Source organism: Alligator mississippiensis, chromosome 1 (genome assembly GCF_030867095.1).
Source record: "Alligator mississippiensis isolate rAllMis1 chromosome 1, rAllMis1, whole genome shotgun sequence".
Taxonomy (NCBI): domain Eukaryota; kingdom Metazoa; phylum Chordata; order Crocodylia; family Alligatoridae; genus Alligator; species Alligator mississippiensis.
The window spans coordinates 108,625,051-108,648,553 of NC_081824.1; the positions used below are offsets into that span (position 1 = coordinate 108,625,051).

Consider the following 23,503-nt stretch of genomic DNA (forward strand, 5'->3'; position numbering starts at 1 on the left):
GTATTGAAAGGAACGTGCACAAAGGTTTGACGGTAGGTTGGCTCACCATCATCTTAGAGAGGCCCGGGTACCACTTGTTCTCTTAGGGGAAATACCCCATTTCCCTTCCCACGGCCAGGATCAGATTCCCTGTGATGTTTTCCCTTAACCCCGGAGTCTGCTTCTAACTGTACTCTCCACCCTCCTCCCGGACTTATATCAGAAGTCGGGGAGTCTGGAGATTGCCAAGCACCTGACGGCCATGGTTGGTGCTGTTCCAGATCCCTGGGTCGGGGAGTATTCCCAACTTCTGCCTCGGGGGGGGGGGGGGAAGAAGCAGGAAGAGCAGATGCCAACGAGGAATCAGATGAATCAGGAGGAGGAGGGGGAAGAGGAAGAGAATAAGGTAAAGGCAGCAGAGGGGGGGAGCCTCCGGCTCCGGACAGTCCAGGACAGGATTTGCAGTTGGTCGAGCCACAGCCATCTCACAGATCCCAACTCCCTCCCCCAATTCACATTCCTCCAAAACTTTTTTATCTCTACAAAGAGACATAAACGCTTGCGCATACAACAATTCCTCCCATTTACCATTCTGCCGGCAGAACAAAATCAATTGTAAGATGGTATTATAATTAACACTTCCCTCCCGAGGCCAATATTTTTGTTCATCTAGCTGATAGCGTGGCCACGCAGTTTCACAGAAGAATTTAGCTTTCTTCTTAGTCATAGGATCCCCACCAAACTCTGCCCAATGTCCCAATACACAAGAGAGGGGGGTACATTTCCTAACCTTACTGTTAATAGTACCCTGCCTTCCCGGTTCTGACCGTCCGACTTACCTGGGATCCAGGGATCTGTTCTTAGTCCTTGTCCTCGCAGGGGAAAAAAATCACTGGTCTTGGACTCGGGCCAGACAGAATACTTACAGAAATAATCCCAGGCAGACGTACTGACGGTAGGCCTTATGCCCTTTCTACCCTCTCACCCAGGTGCCTGTTACTGATACTTTCACTCTGTGGCGTTGCACCATTAGGCTACTGCCGCCTCAGCGATCCAGCTCCTCCTGAAACAAAAGTCTCACCGGGAAAAGAAATCCCAGGGCGCGCCCGACATTCGATAAGGAAAAGCAAATCAGCTGGTCGTCAGTTAGTCCGGGCAAAGCTTATCTACGGCAGTCCCATCTGGGGTGCCAAAAACTGTTAGGCCCCAGCTCAAGTCTGGGTTCATGCCCGGTATGCAAAGGCCAATAAAGATACCAGGGGTGAAAGTATAAAAAAGATTTATTGCTAGCAATAAAAGGGTGCAAGCGGAATAATCTCATTGAACAAGCACACTAGATATGCAATACTAAGCCCGTTATATACAAGGGTTTGAATCTTCATATGCATCCTTGTTTGCTAATTGGTTATAAAGGAGTGACGCAAGGAGTTCTTTACTGAGCATGTCTCTATACCTGTGTTTTAGCTATGTATCTCATTAACATACATATATGTTTCATTAGCATATATCTTCCCCACCTAGGGGTGTGATTTTTAGTATTTTAATGAGCTCTTTGTCCCAGCACCTCTGATTCTATTTTTGTTTTCAAGCTTCCTCTATCTAAGACTGTTTGCTCCTTATCATTGCAGATGGGCATTCGTCACATAACATTCACTTTTGCTTAGGCTTTGCATAGTAGTTTCTAGGTCGAACCTCACACTAATAGATACAACTATAAGTGGATCTTAATAGAACTAAATATCTGGCTTTCTGGGTCTCAATTAAACCTTCAGAGAGTTTTTCAAAATAAAACATCCCCAGGATTGTAAATGTGATCAAGGCTGACCTGTAACAATGGAGCAATTGTGTTTCTTTCTCTTTCTGAGAGAATTAATTCCATCAAAATCGATGGTTCCCCAAACTATTATACTCTTGTCACTTTTCTCTGGCTAATTTAAGGATATTAATAGATTTTTTCACACACTTTCCATAGAAATGTAAAAAGCCAAAAAGGAAATCCCATGAGTTGTGCTGTGCCTTGGCTTTGCTCAATGGTTAATGTTATCATGCAGCTGCACAGCTCATCTGTCTTCAAAGATGACTATGTGACTTGGACTTCACTGCATGGTGTCATATTGCATTTTCTTACGTCTCGCCAATCAAATTATCCTCTCTTCCTTTTAGTCTGCCAAGGCAGCAGAACCAGACAAAATAAGGTCACACTTTTCAAATTTGGCATTGAAATGTTGATGCACGGCATCAAAATGTGTAAGAAACATTTTTCCCTTAACCATCAATAGGTTATAACCCTGTCCTTCATTCTTCAAAGATCCATGTTGGGTGTTCAAGTTAATGGTGCTAAACTTTTATCTATTGAAAAGCTTTGTTGGCACTGAACAGAGTTAGAGAACAGTAAAAGAATGAGTCATATGGAAAAATGCACAAAACAGAGTTACTTTATAATACAAAGCACTAATAAACTATTACTGTTCATATAGTACTCAAAAGTAATTGATTACAAGCAAAAAATGTAATATTATGATAGAAGAAATTATTATAGCGCTTTCCAGCAAAAATCCAAAAGTAGTTGTCTTTCTCTAATAAATGAAATCTCATAACAGCCTGGCAAAATAGGTATTATCTCCATTTTACACAGGGTAGAAATGAGGTAAAGAAAAATAAGCAATAAAATTGTAGCATTATATAGCAGCCTACAGCATAGAACAGTGTGGTTCTATATTCCCATAGCAAGAGCTCCTGGGAGCATTGTACATTGAAAAGATGCAAGCTCTTCAGGGGGCAAAGGAATAGTACAGCAAATATGCCAGCAAGGTATGGGTGCAGCATGTGTTTTGTTGCCAGAGTGCAGTGAAACACATGTATGGTCTTTCCTCCTTCCTCTGCCATCTCTGTATAATTTAGTGCCCACATAAAGGCTGGACTGAAACAGTTCTGCTGTCCTGGTAGACAAAAGCAATGAAGCTTCCTTCACGCCCTTCTCCTGTGCCCTTATAAAGGAGCCGGTCACCACAGTCTGGCCCTGAATGTGCTGCCAAAGATCATGCAGGAAATCTGTGGTAATACTGGGAACAGAGTGCAAATCTTCTAAATGTCAGTGCTGTGCCTTTACCACTGGACCTTGTATAGGGCTCACTTACTTTAGTCTGCTAACACCACAAATAAAGGCTAGTGCCTTCCTTGTGGTCCAGTCACTCATGCTTTCCCTCGAGGGCAGCTGCTACATCAGCATGATGAACAGCCTCTCACTCAAACCCAACAAAAGAGCTACATGCAGTGTTGCTGAGAGCCACATGCAGCTTAAGAGCTTCAGGTTGAATATCACTGATTTAGTGGATAGCAGGAGAAGAGACTGGCTCAGCTGAAACATTTAGTATTAAATGGGTCTCTGATGTCTTTTGACAGGCTGAGGTCTAATTTTGCCGTCCCTGGATCATCCTGGCTGGCACAGTCCCAGATATTGCATTATATTAACAAGGCTCATAAACTGTCAGATATAACTTGTCCACTTAACTCCCTTGAATGATGCATAGGACACAGCCTTTCCGAGAATCATCTCTCTTTATAAGCTGCGTTTTCCCCAAAATATTTGAAGCAATATAGGTGTTACATAAATCTGCAGCTAAAGGCTTTTTGGCTTTATTTTGGAAGCACTTTTCCAGGTTTTACTGTATTTTCTTGTATACAATATGCCCCGCTCCTCCAAAATTCAGCTGATGGAAACTGGAGTGCATGTTATAAGTAAGGAAATATGGTAATCGTAGTTTCTCCCTCTGCTGAATGAAAGCAAAAATAATGCTGCAGGTCTACATATGGGGTCTCTAGCTGCTGGCTATGGACACCTTCTCTTTCCTCCAGTGAACTGAAGAAACTGCCACTCAGTTACTAAGGCCAGTTCAAGTAATTTTTTTTTTCATCCAGGTTTTTGGGAGGGAAGGAAAGGGGAGGAGGGAGGTTCTTTCACTGCTGGGCATTGTAGGGATATATACCATGAAAGCCATTCTTCTCCATGTCAGCCAAATTATTGTCTGTCACAAAGAACAGACAGTAGAAAGATCACCCTGACTTATGCCAGGGGGTGTATGTCAGGAGAGGTACTTTGGCTGTAGGTTTTTGGACTATTCTTCTTTCTAGAATCCTTAAAGGTTAATGATATTTCTTTCCACACATGCACTGGTAGCGTTTTCTTTGTAGGGAAGGTTTCTTGGTGCTGTAGCATTCCTGTTTGAACCCTGATACATCGCAAAGGTGGCAAAGACCCAGTTTCTCAAATAGGTGACAAAATGAAATGTGAGCGATGTTCCATCATTTTAAACATTGTCTACAGGAGGAAGAACTTTGCTAACCATTGTACGGGAAGCCCCTTGGTTCTTGGAATAATTTTATATTGTGCATCAAGGGCCAACTCACCATGGCTGCCTCTTCTCTGGATAGATAGGCAGGTAATCAGGAGAAGGAATGCAATGGAGTCCTCCACAGGTTGATTAATTCAGTCTGTTTGCTGATGCAGCCCTCCACTCTCCTGCTCAGACAAGGGGTTTGGGGGATGCACACACGATAAGTTTCTGGGGCTCCACTCCTCTTCCTTCTCTTTCCCTTTCTGCCTTATGTACAGTGCTAGGTAGGCTCCTTATCTTAAATCCTATTTCTTCACCACAGGCACAAGTTCAATTGCCTGTGGAACTTTGGTGGCCCTCAAGGTGTGGACAGGCTTAGCCACACTGCAGGCTAGCCCCCTGCCCTGTGTTAATGCTGAGACTTCTGCACTTACTAATTTCTGGCCCATATGAACCAGTATTATTATGCTACAATTCCTGTTTACTTCACAAATCATTTGGTCTATATTTCAATAATCAATTGATTTTCACTGCAGAATAAATTAACTCCCTACTTGACCCATGCAGTTTAAAATGTGATCTATGGTCTTTAAAATGGATGAAAATATCAGCTGTTTGGTTTTCTTTGTGCAAGTGAAATGATACACTTGGCTGCTCAGTCTGCTGAATAGCAGCTTCAACTGAGCTGTAAATTTCACCTGGGATACATCTGTCTACCAGGTGACTGTCAGAGCAGTCCTCACAAGCCAATCACAGCTACATTTGGATCAGAGCAATATTAGGCTATTATACCATGACCACCACCAAGAAGGCATTGTAGTCCATCAGCTGGAAAACAAATAAGTTCAGTGTAGAGGCATCAATCTTTGCTTTAACACTTCTCTCATCTCATCTGGGATGTCTTGGCTATTGGTGTTTGTGTGATAGCAGTGTTCTAATTTAATTCAATATGTAACTAAAGAACAGCAAATTGCTTCAGGTTCCTTAGCACCCTGTCCCTGGAGACCTTGGTTTCACTATCTTTGTGAGCACACAAACCAACACAGCATTCCTTGCCTTATCCTGTATTTTTATTCACTTCTGAGTGCTGCTGTTTTGGGCAGTGCAAGCATAGATCTAAGAGTCTGTTGTTCACATTCAGATCTCTGAGCATCACTTGCCATATGGATGCCTGAACATGAAGGTGTTTTCATTCAGCAGAGACACTTGCATATATTTGTTTACCAGGAGGTTTTCAAAGCTCACATGTACCATCAAAATATTTCCCCCTATACAATCTGCACAATCCGTAGATATGCAAATTTTTCCATAGCTTCTCAAATGAGTGCCTAGAATTTATAATCAACTGTTTCATCTAATCCAGGTTGATTTTAAATGCTAGGCATTCATTTGGTGGGCTGCAAGAAGTCTGTGGCTTTGTTAGATCTGCAGCATAAAGAACCAATTTTTCTTATCCTAATCCTATAGCTGTCTGGAAAAGGTGACACACAGTGAGACATAACGATAAGAAAAGCTACTGCTGCCCAAGGCAGTCAGATACCAAAACCAAATGATTAAACCATTCTGTAGCATTCCCAAAAGACAAGAGGGGGAAAAAAGCCTAAATGCTTAGTACTATAAAACCTTCAGAGCAGAACCCACATAGAGACTTTGTCCTCCCTTGCTTTATTTCCCTTCCTGTTGGTAAAAGAGTAGAAAGCAAGATGTATATTTTAAAATCTTTTTTGTCAGAGTGTTTTTCAGTTGGCTTTGTATTTGTGTGTTTTTGCTTTTGGTTTTGTTTTGCTTTGTTTTTGTTGTGCAAATTGAAGCAGCTGGCTTTGTTTAAAAAGTAAATGGGGTAATTTACCCCAATCTATGCAGAGCTAGTAGCTAATTCCCTTTCATGCCGACAGCAGTCACTCTGCACTCTGGATCCCATGCCCAGTCACAGTTTTGTACAAAAATGAGTTTAGAAGAATGCAAAAGGTCAGGGTAAGAAGATTTTCTTATTTCAAGATTTGATATAACAGCAGATTGTGGATGGAAATTTAAAGGATACAAGCATGTTAGCTCTTTCCCTAAACCATCAGATGTTTTATAAGAAAAGGTAAAGTGGATCTAGTTTCTTGATACAAGGAAAGAAAAGTGATATTTTTGTAGTTCTTTGTTCCAATGAGGTCTCAATCTTAAAGTGGGTCCAGGATCTCCTGAAAGCAGCTGTGGTGGAAAGCTGTTTCCAGCTTCCCAATATATTAATCTTTTAACTTTGGAGTTGGCAGAGATCAGCATGTTCTGGCCTCACCACCTCCCACTGCTGGCATGCCCACTATGCCAACAAGAGAAATGCCCACTATTGCCAGTTTCTTCCTGCAGACCAATAAGAGTCAGCTATTCTCCTGCTTTTTGTCCATCAAGACCAGTGGTGAAACATATCTGTTTCACATGATCTGTAGCCCATACTTTTTGAGTTGAGTCTGGGGGTTGAACGTCTGCATTTTCTACAGCTTTAAGTCAAATCATATAAAAGTACCTGATTTCATATGGAATCAGACTTAGAAATCCTAACCCAGGAGTGTTGAAAAAAGTTGTTTTCTAAAATGTTTAGCTCAGATTTGCACAAAATGTTCAGCTAAATCAAGAGGAGCATTTGCAGTGAAAGTTCAAAATAGCTGAATATTGCCTCTTTAAAAAGTTTTCATAGCTCTTACAGTTGCCCTAAACAAGACGCATCCATTTTCAAGAGCCAAACACCAATTCAAATAAAAGTGTTCTTCTGGTTCTTTGTACTGATCTTGAAATCTAACAGAAGGATGAACTCTCTAGAAAGTTAAAATATTCACCAACTTATAAAGGCAGGCCTGAGGAAGGACACTTGATGCTTGAAAGCTTGTCCAACAGCTCTCCCAACAGTACAGGGTGTCTATTAAAAGATATCACACAAAACCCTTGCACCTCAGCTATTTCCATCATAGCTACAACACTACTCCAACCCTACTCCACCTAGTAAAGGCAGCCCCCGTTACTGCATTTTCTAGACAAGTAGTGTAAAGAATATAAGACTTGCAGAACAATAAAAAAATTTTTGATCATAGCCTGTATTTCCCAATGTATTTTAATTTCTCTTGATTTGCCATTTAAATTGTGTTGCACCCATAAGAGAAGAAAACATCTCAGGGGGGAGGGGGGCTTAAGTAAAAAAAAAAAAAAAAAAGACAAAGAAAATGTTTTTTCGAGTTACATGCTTGGCAGGTAGCAACTTAGGGCCTACTCCATCTATTATATGTGCAAGTAAACCTGTTGCATACCTATTAAATAAATAATAGAATTTAGGTGCCTAAGTGTAGTGCCCGAAGACTGGAAGAAGGCCAGTGTGGTGCCTATCTTCAAGAAAGGGAGGAAAGTGGATCCGGCTAACTATAGGCCCATCAGCCTGACTTCTATCCTGGGGAAGATCTTAGAAAAGTTTATTAAAGAGGCCATCCTTAATGGACTGGCCGACGTCAACATCTTAAGGGATAGCCAGCACGGGTTTGTTGCAGGTAGGTCTTGCTTGACCAATCTCATTTCCTTCTACGACCAGGTGACCTATCACCTGGACAAGGGAGAAGAGATTGATGTCATATATCTTGACTTCAAAAAAGCCTTCGATCTGGTGTCCCATGATCGCCTCTTAGAGAAACTGGCCAATTGTCGCCTTGGGTCCTCCACGATCCACTGGCTGGAAAATTGGCTCTGGGGTCGGACCCAGAGGGTAGTAATTGATGGAAGTCACTCATCGTGGTGTCCTGCGACCGGTGGGGTCCCCCAAGGTTCTGTCCTTGGACCCATACTGTTCAACATCTTCATTAATGATGTGGACACTGGAGTCAGAAGCGGACTGGCCAAGTTCGCCGATGACACCAAACTTTGGGGCAAAGCATCCACACCAGAAGACAGGCGGGTGATCCAGGCTGACCTGGACAGGGTCAGCAAGTGGGCGGACGAGAATCTGATGGTGTTCAATGCCAATAAATGCAAGGTTCTCCACCTTGGGGAAAAAAAAACCCGCAGCATCCTTATAGGCTCGGCAGTGCTATGTTGGCTAGCACTATGGAAGAAAGAGACTTGGGGGTCATCATTGACCACAAGATGAACATGAGCCTGCAATGCGATGCTGCGGCTAGTAAAGCGACCAAAATGCTGGCTTGCATCCATAGATGCTTCTCAAGCAAATCCCGGGACGTCATTCTCCCCCTGTACTCGGCCTTAGTGAGGCCGCAGCTGGAGTACTGTGTCCAGTTTTGGGCTCCACAATTCAAAAAGGATGTGGAGAAGCTTGAGAGAGTTCAGAGAAGAGCCACGCGCATGATCAGAGGTCAGAGAAGCAGACCCTACGATGACAGGCTGAGAGACCTGGGGCTCTTTAGCCTGGAAAAGCGCAGGCTCAGGGGTGATCTGATGGCCACCTACAAGTTTATCAGGGGTGACCACCAGTATCTGGGGGAACGTTTGTTCACCAGAGCGCCCCAAGGGATGACGAGGTCGAATGGTCACAAACTACTTCAAGATCGTTTCAGGCTGGACATAAGGAAGAATTTCTTTACTGTCCAAGCCCCCAAGGTCTAGAACAGCCTGCCACCGGAGGTGGTTCAAGCGCCTTCATTGAACACCTTCAAGACGAAACTGGATGCTTATCTTGCTGGGATCCTATGACCCCAGCTGACTTCCTGCCCTTTGGGCAGGGGGCTGGACTCGATGATCTTCCGAGGTCCCTTCTAGCCCTAATGTCTATGAAATCTGTGAAATCTATGAAAGTGCAGTTCTCTTCCAGTCTGCTTGGATCCCTGGGAAACAGTTAATGTGAAAGGTAGGTAGGTCTTCCTCCCCCTTACTGATTTTTGTGACTCAATGGGTGTGTCTACACGGGTCCATGTAATGTGCATTAGCCCAATTTAAGGTGCATTAAGGGCTCCTTACATGTGCATGCCCTTAATGTGCCTTAAAAATAGCAAATGTAGGCTAACTGAGCCTAAATTTGACACCTGAAAAAGGAGGTATTAAATTTAGGTGTGTTTTGTTAAAGCACATAAACACACATGTAGATACACTGAAGCGCATCAGCAGTTACCTTAGTGCTGCATCTTTCCAGCCAAGGATCCTGGATAGCTGCCTCTTCTCCCCCAAGGCTGGGCTGCTCTCTGGCAGCCCTTAGCTACAGGCTATAAAAACCTGCAGCCATTTTGTGCCTTGGGCCACACACACCAGGAGCTTGGACAGGACTGGTCTCTGCAGGAGCCCACCAGGCCCAGTGTGACCCCCGGATGGGACCCAGACAACCTCTGCCTGTCCTGTCCCATGGCCAGAGTTGATCCCTGGCCACAGGTGAGTGATGTAAAGGGCTGCAGACTGCTGTGTTCCTTGCCCAACCCTGAGATACCTCTCAGGGCTGCTGACCCTGCTGTTTATGGCAGCAGGACCAGCACTTGCTCCCTGCTGTCCATCACCCCAGATCTGTCTCTTTGCAGGTACTATGGTGAAGCGCCTCTGCCACATGGCTCCCTGTCCCTAGCCGTGCCCCTGTCCAGGGTGCTGCTGGCAGCCATCCAGGGCTGGCATTGCAGGGACAGCTGCATGGGGCCCAGAAAGCGGGCATGGGGAGTACGTCCAGCACTTCCTCCCCATTGAGCCCCAGCCCCACCCATATGTGCCTGCTCGTCTGAAGCACTCGGGCCCCAACTGGGCCCGAGAGGAAGTGTGTAATTTTATAGCACTCTGGGGCAGCACTGACATGCTGAGGCAATTCAAGGGGGGGCAGGCACTCAAACACCCACATTTATGAGGCCATATCAGGCAGGATGCATGTGCAAGGCAACTTCCAGATGGCATGGCAGTTCCACATGAAGGTCAAGGTCTGGCAGGCACAGTGGGTGGCCATAACCAATTTCAATAATCAATGGGGTCATGCCCAAAAGACCTTGCCCTTAATGTGAACCTGCATTTTGGTGCCCTGGGAGCCACCCACACCCCACCCTGACACCTCCACTGACACATCACTGGAGAAGGGGACCTCGGGCCTTCAGCACTCTGCCTCACCCTCCTTCCTGGCTGCTGCATCCACTGGCAGCTTGGGAAGCCCTGGCCAGCAGCTGCCTTGTCCTCAGTCCAGCCCCACACCCTACCATGAGGAGCAGCCAACCATGTCACCACAGTTGCCAGCAATACCAGCTCCTCCACAGGGAGGGCCCCTGGCCAAGCACCAGTCCCCCACACACTGCATCCCAGGAACAGCTGGATACCATTGCTGCTCCAGCAGCAGGTAGCCACATCCATGTCCCCCCAGGGCCCCTGGGTCCCAGCTGCTGCCCTACAGCAGACCTCCGCCTGGGCCTCAGAGAAGGGTCTCCACCAACTTCCATCCACAGGAACCCCTGGCATTCACCACGGGCCCCTGACTCATGGGGTAACTGTCTACAGCCAGGGTGCTGGGCACCTGGTCCTGGGCTCTGCACCCTGGGCACTCCTACCCCTTGATGACCCCCCCCCACTCCAGGACTTAGACAGAGACTGAGATTGTTGTACATAGTTTTCCATTTGGAAAGAGGATTTTTATTGTTGGTGGGTGGGGAGCATGGTGGAGGGGTCTGTGTGCTGGGAAGGGAAGGAGGAGGGGGCTCTGTTGGTTGACAGGGGGTGGGGGTAATGGAGCTGGGGGTTGTGAGGGGAATAATGGTTTTCATTACAAACTTACGCATGTCCTGGAGTGATGCTGGGGGTTGGGCAGGGGGTAGAGTTTGTGTGGGTGTTGGGGCAGCCGGGTGTTGGCAGGGATGGCTGGGTGCATCTCCATGTCCTGGCCAGGTGGAGCCAGAGCTGGCACAACAGGTCTTCAAAAGTAGTCTGGGTCATCCAGAAAGTGTTGAACCACTGGTTGTCATCCTATTCTGTAGCATGATGTGCTGCCACCAGTCCTGGCTGGTGCTGTGGGCCCAGAGGCAGTGGTGCTGGAGGGACCGCTGGCAGTCCCAGCAGTGCTGTCCATGGCTGGCAGCAGCAGCTGTGCAGTGGTGGAGTCCCTGGAAGGCCACGGGACTCATCTAGCAGACAGCCAGAGCAGGTGGGGGAATCAGGTGGCGCAGGGTGGCCAAGTGCCAAGCACTCGGAATGGCTACTGGTGAGCAGGATGGCAGTAGCAGCCCTGAGGAGCAGGGAACCCTGTCCCTGGGCATCAGGACCAGGAGCTGTGGTAGCCATGGCTGGGAAGACAGGCATGTGCTACCTGTGTCTCTGCCATGCTGCTCCTCTGACACAGGAAGCATCTGCCCAGAGGTCACAGTGCGGAGCGTGTGCTTTTAAGATGGCTGCCAAGTCCTGGCAGCTGGCTCTGGCTTCAGCATGGCTGCCAAGTGCTGGCAGCTATATGACCAAAGGCTGGAGCTCCCCCAGTGACCACAGGGGCACATGGCAGGTCTGGACTGACCTGGGACTAATGTTAGTCCCAAGTTCCTGCACATGTAAGGCATTTGTCCATGTTTGCATCACAGCACCAGACACTTTTAAAAGCACCCGGTGCTGTGGCAAATGCATTTGTATATATGGCTAAATGCATATCAGCACTAAGAAAATGGCAGTGGTGTACCTTTGAACTAAAACACATCGAAGGTGTTTTAGTTCAAAAGCTCACTGCCGTTATTTTCTCAGCCCTGATGTGCATTTTGTCTTTTATACAAATGCATGTGGCACAAGCCCGGGCACATCAGCTCAGACGAGGAGCAGACTCAATTAATTGATTCTGCTCTGATGTGCCTGAAATCCGGCACATTGGAGCAGACAAATGTATATGTATAAATGCCCAAAGACACCTGTCAGAATTCACTTAATGCACATTATGCAAATGCACGTTAAATTTAAGTGCGCTGAAATGCACGTGTAGACACACTCCATTTTAAGGGTCAAATGGGGCATTAATGGATCTTCAAGATTTGAGCAGGGTAGGATAAAATCACACTCAAGTGATTAGATGGTTAGATGCATAACATGTGGAATAAAATATGGCTGCAGCAGTTTAACACAGCTTTTAAAAGCCTGGTTATTCTAACTATCACTCAGGAGAGAGATTTTACCATACCAACTAAATAACCTTTTTATACAGTGTAGTACTGGTCAAATCTCTGTCTAGACAGTCCAGAGTCCGTACAAAGTGCCTTCAACAAGATTTTGATATGCTCATATTTTTCAAATACTCCTGACTACTGTTTCATTGGAGAGCAGTTTAACTCGCAAGCAGATTAGAATTCGCAGAGAACCAGGTTACAATGGTAAGTCTAAATGTAAATAAAGCTGCATCTCCAGAGAACAGATACTTTATCATATAACTTCAGTTTCATATTAAACTCTAGTGGTGGCCTGCTCTTTTTGATGTCACAATGCTACAGGCAACCAAATCATATTTGGAAAGGTTATTACAGAGGGCAGCTTTAGAACCCCTGAGACACTGAACTCATTCTAAAAATATTGATAGAAAGGTCTCTGCCTCTTTTGTTCTGGTAGGTAATGAGTATGATTTTCCTGAGAGATCAATATACTGCAAGTTTTCTAGATGGCAGTTCACCATTTCTGATCTTAATTAGGTCATATTACTATTTGCATATATTAAACCTGCAAAAATTCTAGTTTAAAGAAACTCAGACCTATAGAAGTATAATGGTATGGGATCTAAACATACAGATTCCAGCAAAATCAGTAGCAGATACAGATCCAAATGCAAATGACTGAAAATTTTGACCACTGAGCAATCTTCTAAAAATTCTACATGCTGCAAAATCTAGGGTTGGCATAAAAATATACAAGCCTAAGGATTAATGATCATAATAGGTTCTGCTATACTTTTCAGCCTGAATACACAATACATTTTGTTAGAAGAAAGGGCTATCATACAAGGAGTAGTTATAGAAAGAACTAAGAATTATTAACATTAAGTAGGGGCAGGACCTGGTACTATTTTCAGAATCTTTAAGTCATTCATCTTCATATTAACAACCTCCTATTTGTCACATCCCCTGCTCAGTCCTCACCCCCTTCTAATTTTGTTTTCTTCTTTTTTGTCATTCCTTGACATGGCTGTCTGGCTTAATAAAGATAATCCCTTATGATTATCAATCTAGATATTGCCTCAAAAAGAAAAAGAGAAAAACATTTTGAACTGGAATGACAGGTTTTCATATAAAAAGCCTTTTCCCAAACCTGATGCTATTTGTGGCATATGAAAACATTTTGTCTCCATAAAAAGGGTGGGAAAAAGTAACTAGAAAGCATTTTTATCAATATTGATTTACTGTGATCACAGAGCCTGACAACCTTAGCAACTCCAGATGTGCACTCAAATCAAGCTCAGGGTCAAATTTAGCCTTACTAACACCTTAACTGTACAATACTGTGATAAATAATCTGTCAACTTTTCATAAAGAGATGTTTCTGTACTTTATATAGCCATGATAGGAGAATTAAGTCAATCATAAATAATTTTTTTTAAATATTGGTATCACTTGGGGTATAGTAATGGGCTGTGGGTTTCTGGGGGTTTCTTAAGTTGTTTGGGCAAGGGAAGTAGCTATTTTACAAAACTGTTTCAGAACACCCTATATAATATCTACTTTATAATGTGTAAAATGTCTTTCAGTCACAGCCCACCATTGTTATAGCACAGGGGTGTCCAACCTTTTTGAATGTGGGGCCGGATCACAAACTTTTTTATCACCCAGTGGGCCAGCGAGCCATATTCAAAGACCTCACAGGAAGTAGTATCGCATCAAGAAGTGATGTCACGTGACCTTTGACACCAGTGAAGTTGCAGGAAGTGACAATGAAATGGGTCTGGAAATGTGGTTTAAAATCCATATTTTGCCTACCCCTGATCTAGGCATAGCTATGCCTATGTTCTACTATGGGTACTTCTCATGCTTCTGGGCTTTGCTGGCTGCCCCCACCACCACCCTTCCCCTTTCTGCTATATGTGCCAGGGTGTTTTTAAGTCTTCCTCAGAGGTACTGGGTGTTGGCTACAGCCGAGGCTAGGGACTTTGACTGGGGTGTGCCAATGCTCCTTCTGGGACCAAGTCCAGAGGTTTTTGGCTAGAGGGTTATGTCCAGAGGTAGGCACCCCCTTCCATGAGTGCCAGAGCATAGCACACAAAGCCATTTTGCTTGGCTCGTGTGCCTCAGGGCAGACTTTAGGGGAAGGGCCAGGGCTGTGCTGCTACAACAAGGATAGAGCCCCTCGTGGCTCCCCTGCTGTCTGCCACTGGCACACCAACATTTTAAAAGTCAAGGCTGTGGGTGTTTTTGGCAGTGCCCAAAAAACGTTGCTCAGCCCTGGTCTTGCCCCTCTGCTCGGGATCCCACTGATTGCCAAATTTGGGGTCAGGAAGGAATTTTACCCCATGGTCAGATTAGAGCAGACTGTGGAGATTTTTGCCTTCCTTTGTAATGCTCCAGCACCCGGCTTCTGGGACGTGGGCACAGCCGGCTCCCAGGAGGGAAGACCAGGCTTTGAGGTTAAAGCCTCAGCCCCAGGAGATGGGGGTCAGAGCTGAGCCTCCCTCCCCTTTGAAAGGCAGGGACCCCCCCCACACTCACACAGGTGCCAGTAGCCCACAGTCACCGGCCTGGCCCCGGGGGAGATGCCGTCTTCCCGCCCCAACCCCGGCCCTGGCCCGGCCTGGCCTGGCCTGGCCCTACCTGCAGTGCCCCAGCCAGGCACAAGGCGGCAGAGGCAGATGACAAGGGCAAGCCCGGCCGCCGTGCTGCCTCTGCAGGTCCTCATCGCCATGCCTGGCTGGAGGGAGCTGGAGCTGCGGCTGGGGCCCGGTGGCACCTCGGGGTGCAGTGAGCGCATGCTCTGCCCAAGCCCGGGGCTGCCCCACGCGGTGCAGCCAATGCCAACAGCCCAGTGAGAGGAGGCACCTGCTCGCGCTGCTCCGCCTCCACCTCCACCAGCAACTTGGGGCCCGGTAGCCAAGCCAGGCTGCCTCTCACCTGCGGGTGGGGAGTGGCAAGTTGCTCAGGCCAGGGAGCGGTGGCTTCCCCACATGGTGCTGGGGACAGGAGGAGGTGGGCTGGGTCTGCACTGGCCAGCAGAAGCGGCAGCAGAGCCGTGCGCCTCTCAGGAGGGAATGAGCCCGGCCGGGGCGGCAGAGGCTCAGCTGCATTTTCCCCCTGCCTAAGTGTAGCTGAGCCCCCTGCTGCTCCAGCTGGGCTCATCCCATCCCGAGCGGCACACGGCTACTCCTCTTCCCACGTGCACCATGTCAGCAATGTCAAGATGATGCAGTGCGTGTGGGAACCTTCTCCCTTCCCCAGTCCTTCAGCAGCCATTAGGAAGCTGCTGAGGGGCTGGGGGAGGGACAAGGGGTGGGAACGAAAGTAAACTGTGTTTACTTTCATTTCCCGTCACAGCACCACAGGCCACAGAAAACGGCTTGGCAGGCCACATGGCAGCCCACGGGCCGTATGTTGGACAAGCCTGTTATAGCACTAGCAAATTGGGGAGAAGAAATAACAGTAGCTTTCAGAAAAAGCAATCTTTACATATAGTCTATATGTAAGTCTTTGAAAGAGTAGTAAAGAGTTGATCTGGAGGTCATTCAAGCTTCAGAAAATTACACCCCTAATAGCATGCAAGATAAAAGCATGCATTCAAGAATCATAAATTCCTAAATGAGGTGATTTTTTATCAGTCCTTCTCCTAAAGGCTAGGGACAGACATTACCCATAAACTGGCTTAAGTAATCAGAAGCTGGTTTAAACCTGTAACAGAACATAAGTTCAGTGCACATAAACCAGTTTCAAAATGGATGAAACTGGTTTTAGATAAACTTGATTAAATGTAGTGTCAGACATAACTGATTTGGGTCAAACCGGTTTATGTAATGTCTGTCCCAGACCCCTTCCTGGTTTAAGTTAAACCAGAGTCCCCCAGCATCCCAAATGCTTTGGAGCCCTGGGCTGGGCTGTCTGCTCCAGAAAAAAGGGCTGGTCCCACTCATCTGCTCCCTAGCCAGAGCTCCAGCAAAGACTGTAGGGACAGCGGGATCTGCCTGGCTTGCCCTTGCCCTCCCCCACCTCACTGCTTTCTGCTCAAGCAGGGACCACACCCTTCCCACCCTCCCATTTCCCACACCACAGATCCCAGCCCCGTGGACCCTAGATCTGTGGTATGCTAGCTAATGCTGAGAGGTGTCTGTGTGTGTGCGTGTGCGTGTGCATGTGTGTGTATGTCCAATTTCACTGGGACAGGCAGACAAAACAGTGTCTGCTTAGGGTTTTTTTGAGCTAATCAGCAGGTCAGCTGGTAATGTCCATCCATTCCTTCCTTGAAAAAAGCTGGTTAAGAAGAGCTTGAACTAATGAGAGAAGCTTTTGTTTTGTTGATGGGCGGATAAACACTGTGTTATAAGCTCCCTGCTGGCTCCCTTACCCATCAGATTCCCAGACAGTATGAAGAAGCAGGGAGAGGGAGATTGAAAAACTCAGTATTATCAACAGATGCATGCAGTCCACACCCCACTTTGCCTCAGAGTGCTAGCTAGGCTCTGGGGGCTGGCAACACTCCCTCCCCTTGAGCAGTGAGTGGGAAAAAGCCTGGGATGATGCAGGCCAGGGTGGGGGTTTACACCCCTCCCTAATCAGAGTGTCCTGCCAGGGCCTGGCCCCCCTCTCCTTTTGCTCAGCACTCTAGAAGGGAAGGGAGGACTGCTCTAGCACACCCCGGCTTCTAGCCTGAGCCATTGCAGGCATGTGCCTGCATTTCTTCAGTCCAGAGGCAATGTCTGTACAATTACAAACCAGTTTAGCCTAGCCAAGTTAGACTACCCTGCAAAGATTGAATCAATTCAGGCTCAGGCTTTTTGAATGTTCGTTCCTACTAGCCTTAGAGGTTTTCATTCCTTCTCCTATAGAGGTTTAAACCACAGCATTCCCATGAGGATAGGACAGATACAAACACCTCACTTCAGAGGAACTGGGGATCTAAACTTTTGTTCAGGGCCCACGTCTTCTAAACTCTGTGGTTATAAAAATGCACTCAAAGCAAACCAACTCCCTATGGTAACCTTCCTGATTTAAAATTCACTCTTTTAAAACAATGGAGGACAATTTCTTTTGGCAGGCATGCTGGAAATTAAGCCCTTCACCTCCAGGAGTACCACTCTGATCCACTTACTGTGCCTGATCTGCTGCTGTACTTTCTTCTTCCCTACTTAGCCTCCTGTTTTGCTTACTGCTCCCTTCACTATCTATCTGCCACTGTGCTGACTGCCCCCTCCCTAATCTGCCACATGTCACACACAGAAGCTCCCTATGCCACTTGCAGGCTTTCCTGATGCAGGTTGGTCACCACTGATCTAATACATAGTCTGGTCCTTCTGTTCCTCATTCTTCAAGACATAGTCCGCCCTTTCTTATTTTCTCAACAGACAATGAATCCAAAAGGAGATCTTCTTTATGTGATATTATACTGTCTGTATATATGATCTGTACTGTCTTATACTGATATGATATTATCTGAGCACTTTCCAGTAGTACATTAAGCAGTGTGGTTAACATCTGTTATTTGTTTGTTCTCTCATCACTCCACAGGGATAAGTATGCATAGTGCAGTGTTTTGTTTTGGAATTCATCAATATGCCATCTCAGGTTGTAGCTGTGTTGGTCTAAGGACATAGGTAGCTGAAGGGTGTTCGTATGACAGGTGTTTGGTGAAGGGTTTTTATACCCAAAAGCATGCAAAAAAGAATTTGTCCAGCTACTGTATTTGAGTTAGTCTAATAAAAGACAGTGGATTTACCCAAAGAACCTTGTCTGCTAAAAGTGCCATTTGGCATGCATGTGCATATGCATTAGTATATGTGCATACACAGGAATATACTTGTGTTAAGTACAGGTATGTCACTGTTTATTCCAGAAACATGGAGGTATCAACCACAGTTTTAACCCTAGAGCTTTAGGCAGCCTTTCACATATCTTGGGCTCAGGCCATTCAGCATTATGAACTTGATTTAATGTTTCAACAATATGCAGTCTTCCAATATAAAGAGTGGGCAAGTAGCTTGTAATGTTAATGGTAGCCAGTTTATTCACTATTCAACAAATTCAGACACATTTCTGTGGGGATTCTTTACATTTTTAGAGACACTTCAAATAACCATTTGAAAACAATTATGGTTACTAAAAACTATTTACTTAGTGCAATCCATCTCTGCCTGGTATTTGAAAAGTTTTACTAATGAATATATACATATGTATTTATGTCAACATACATCCTATACAAATGCTTTATGGTTCAACCTTCTGTGTACCCTTTATTGTTGAAAGCAGATTTGAAAACAAAACTTGAATATGTAGTGCAGAATCTGAACAGATAAGAAAAGAAAATAAACATCATAATATTAAAATTTTAAAAAGGATGTAGACATACATCAAGAAAAAGTTTGGCTAGACATGGAGGGGCATTATTTTATGAATCCTTGTTATCCTGTGGGAAGCAAAGTTCCATTTGTATTTAGAGCAGAACAATGTCTAGCTTAACAGCACTCTTTTAATCAGCAAGTTCAACTGATGAAATGCTGTAGGATTTACTTATATATCAAAAGAATTCCCTAGATATTTAAGGGATGCAACTGAATACAATTAAAAGATCAGTGGTAAGCACAATTTGTGATACAGTATGTTTCTGTGTTCTGTTGAAGAGAAGTTTAGTTGATTACACATGAACTTATGGCATTTTTAGCAAGAAGTAAAATACTGCACTGTATTGTAAGAATGTCATTACTAACATGATTGTCTACCAGAGATGCAACTAATAAGCTAAGCTGGATCTGATGATCTGTTAAAAAGAGAACAGAGAAGCTATTAAGCCAATGTTCACGTTCAAGAAAGGAATCATTTATGAATAACCTTTTGGGGCCTAATTTTTTGCTGAATTATACCCAGTGTAATGTCACGTAAGTCAACAGGGTCGCTTAGGGTGTACGTCAGTGGAGTAAATTAGTCCTCTGTCAAGAAGCCAAGAAGCCAAAGGAAACAGTAATCCAATAAAGCAGAGATGAAATGTGGATATTAACCAAATACCACTGTTCTTGGTGCACTAGGTTCTTTGTGTCCAACAGCAAATTTCCATTCGCCTCAGGTGTGAAAACCCCCCAGCAGAGCTATAGGGCAGAGCTGAAGTAAATGACTGAAATAATTATTTGGCTCTGTTTTAGCAAGGAACCATAGGCTCCATAGATGTTTCTGTGCTGCCAGTAGGAATTTAAGCAGCCAGTTAACAACATCTGCACTGGCAGCAAGTGATCTCCAAACAGAGCCTTCTTCTGTCCTGAGAAGATTTAAACTGTTTCCTTCCCTGCCTCTGCATTACAGCGATGGATTCTAGTATTCCAAAGCTGACTGGAATGACAGTGATGTCCTACAAAAGAGTTAACAATGTACAGTCACCACCTCAGAGACACACTAGGAAGATGTATAGATACTAGTGTATCTCACAGATACATATTACATTAGGAGCTGTAAAGGTCTCAAAGCAAATATTAATAATCCTGAATCCATGGTGAGTTGTAGACATGGAGAAAAATCTATTTGTATCTGACTCATCAAGTTTTGCACTAACCAAACTATATAACTGTATGGTGTTTCAGACTTACCCCAATCCTTCCTTACTTTTCTAGCCTTGCAGTTATTTGCTAAGTAAAATATATCTTGACAAGGAGCTCTTTGCCAAATAAATATTCATTTCCAAGCCTTTACACAATTGGGAGCGCCACTCGTAAAAGATCTAAGTTCTGTCTTGCATGTTTTATCTGTTCTATGCAAAAGTAATAGCACCCTGCGCTGATGCTGTTTAAAACATGACCAAATTTCTTTTTAGCATAAAGAAATTAAAGAATCCAGATTCAGATGACTTTCTACCTTCTCTTCACAGACCTTAGTCCTTTCCTTTTTCATGTCCTTGTGACAAGGTATTTAGCAGAATTCGCAGATTTGTTGGAATCTGATAGGGCCATGCTGTGAGGGGATTGGTCTATTTACCCTGCATAAAGAAAAACTCTTTAAGACACCATAGTCCAAGGGCGAGCTTATAAGGAACATCACATGCTGAAAAAAAATTACAGTCACTTTTGCTTTCATTTGGAGTCCAATTTTCTAGTGACAGCAAGCAGGACTTAGCAAAAGGGCCAACAAAGAATTTATGTCATATTTGGCGGAGGGTATGTGGAATACCTACTATTTTTGATATTACTGTCTGGGGTAATGCACAGTAGGATAGTATTTTATAATAATTGCTATGACCCTAGTCTTTCGGTACAAACATAAACATTCTTCAAATGATATTGCTTCCACGTAGGATAATATTTTGTTCATGTTCTTAGGAAGGAGCTCTAAAGAACAAGACGCATTTATGCAGCTGAAGCATGAGCCACTGATACAAACACACACAAACCTACCTTCAGAGGTGGGACTAGCTTTTCGTGGAGCTCAAAGGACATCCTGGATATGGAAATCCATCATTCGTTTTCCAGTGGCAGATAAAAGAACATTCACATAAAATTGACTTTTGAGTTGCTCCTGCTAATGTTGCTACTCCTTGTGGTCAAAGCAGCATGCTAGTAGGCTGCTGTGCTGCCGTCTACCTGTACTCAGCCAACTCTCAAGCTCACTGAGCTATTTACTGCAAAGTAAAGTAGAGAAAACTGCAAAGTTTTATTTCTTTTCCTTCTTCCTGATTTTTTGAGTCATAAAAATGGGGTTTCATCCAGATACATTAGACTTTGACAAAACATTTAGATTTTGAGTTGCCAATGTCCCCTCCCCCACAATGGTCTTAGTTTCTTTTAAGAAAAGATTATACTTACAGATTATTTTTTTTGCAAAAACATTTTTTTAATTTTCATTGACATTTTCTGCAGAAAATAAATAATTTCTTGAACACTCTTAATAAAGTAACATAAAATCTAGAAAGTCACTTGTTAGTAAAAATAGGAACTGTCCCAAAAATTGCATTTTACTGATCAAATACAACCAAGGAAAACTTTGTTCTGACTTTTTTTTGTTTTGTTTTGTTAACCAACTCTGTTATCCCACTGTATTAGCTTTTATATCTAATGCTATCATATTTTGTTTCAGCTGGCAGGTTTCATCTATGCCTGTTATGTTGTGAAATGTATTACTGAAGAAGAGGACAGCTGTAAGTACTAAGGATTTCTTACATATGTAATGAAACCTTTTTTATATACCACCTTGTTGTTCTGTTCCTCTCTGACTTCATCCTAAATATTTTGATGGACTATACTCGGGAACATACCTTCCATTTAGCAGTTTTGATCTAAAATTGGCCACAGCAAATATCTAGCAACCCAAGGAAGTTATGAAATGCAAATAAAGAAGTCTCCATTTTGGAAAATGTTTTTATAACTGTTCTCCTTCCCCTCAACATCATGTCCTTAAAAAAACATGCCAAACTAAGACAACACTTGGAACTGGAAGCACAACTCTTTTTTTTTCTTGCTTTAAGATTGTTATTAACTACTGTTATAATAATTGTCTATCACTGTGGCTAGTGACAGAAGTTGCACATAAACCAGTATAAGTGATCAGAAACCAGATCAAATCAGTAACAAAACGGAGTTCAGTTCACATGAACCACTTTCAAAATGGCCAAAACTGGTTTAAGATAAACCAGGATAGATTTAATATCGGACTTTACTGATTTAGGTTAAATTGACTTATTGAAATTTTCTCCCAGATCCCCTCCAGATTCAAGTTAATTCACAGTCCCCCAGCATCACAGGATGCTTTGCACCTCCCCCACAAACTTCTGCTTTCAGGGTGGGCAGGCCAGCCTTGACCCAAGGTGCCTCCTCCAGCCAAGGAAGGAGGTGTGCTCTAACACGCCCTGGCTTCTCGCCTGAGCCACCACAGGCATGTGGCTGCATTTCCAGAATCAAAAGTAAATGTCTGTTCACTTGCTTATCAGTTAAATCTACACAGTTTAGACTAACCTGTGAAGACTGAATTGATTCAGCCTCAAGTTTTTTGACTGTTTGTACTTAGCCTGTGGATATAGCTCTTCTGTGGTGACTGTGAGGGGCTCATAACAGCACTTCTGGCAAGAACTGGCTTTAATTCATTACAGGACCATGCAGCTCTTTTAGTTCCTGCTATCCAAGTACAATTAAAAGTAGTGACAGCTTTATATTTTATACCCGTATATACATTTGTGCTATTTGTATCCATAAGAGCCTGGTAAGCAGACTTTACTCTGCATAGATGCTATGGATTCAAGTAGTATCAGTTGTTCTCTACTTTCATAAATTCATATATTCATTCGTAGATTCATAGATTGTTAGGGGCTGGAAGGGACCTTGCAGAACATTGGGTCCAGCATCCACCCCCACCCCACCTCTAGGCAGGAAGACAACGGGGGTTGGGAGACCCCAATGAGGTAACTGTCCAGTCTCCTCTTGAAAACCTCCAGATTGCACCACCTCTGGAGGGAGTACCCTACTGTGAAGCAGTTTTTCCTGGTAGTAAGCCTGTAGTGGCCTTCCAGGAGTTTGTATCCATTGGTCCTGATCATCCCCAGGGGTGCCCTAGTGAACAGTTGTTCACCGAGCTCCTAATGCACTCCTCTGATATAGCGGTAAGCTGCTATCAGGTCCCCTCTCAACCTTCTTTTCTTTAGGCTAAAGAGGCCTAGGTCCCTCAGCCTTTCTTCACATGGCTTGCCTTGCAAGTCCCTGATCATATGGATTGCCCTTCTCTGGACTCTCTCAAGCTTTTCCACATCCTTACTGAAGTGTGGCACCCAGAACTGGATACAGTACTCCAACTGCGGTCTCACCAGTGCTGAGTACAGCAGGAGTATCACTTCCTTAGTTTTATATGAGATGCATTGGTTGATGCATGCCAGCATGTTATTTGTCCTACCGACCACCGCCTCACACTGACGGCTCATATTTACATGATGGTCAACAATTACCCCTAGGTCCCTTTTGGCTGTGGCGTGAGTCAAGCTGTCACCACCAAACCTGTATGTATGTTGAGGGTTGTTTACCCCCAGATGGAGCACCTTACACTTCATCTGGTTCCGGTCTGCCCAACTCTTGAGCCGGTCTGACTATATTTGCAAACTATCTTCTGACATGACCAGGCTGCCCCATAACTTGGTGTCGTCCATGA

General features: G+C 44.5%; 1 protein-coding gene across 5 annotated transcripts in view; it reads left to right on the top strand.

Annotated features, from left to right (window-relative positions):
- Positions 1 to 23,503, top strand: part of NKAIN2 (sodium/potassium transporting ATPase interacting 2) — a 981,240-nt gene that overhangs the window by 924,978 nt on the left and 32,759 nt on the right. For all 5 annotated transcript variants that reach the window (XM_019479579.2, XM_059733455.1, XM_059733453.1 and 2 more), the window contains one exon: positions 21,449 to 21,509. In XM_019479579.2, coding sequence (XP_019335124.1) covers positions 21,449 to 21,509 — 61 coding nt within the window. The remainder of the gene's footprint in view (positions 1 to 21,448; positions 21,510 to 23,503) is intronic.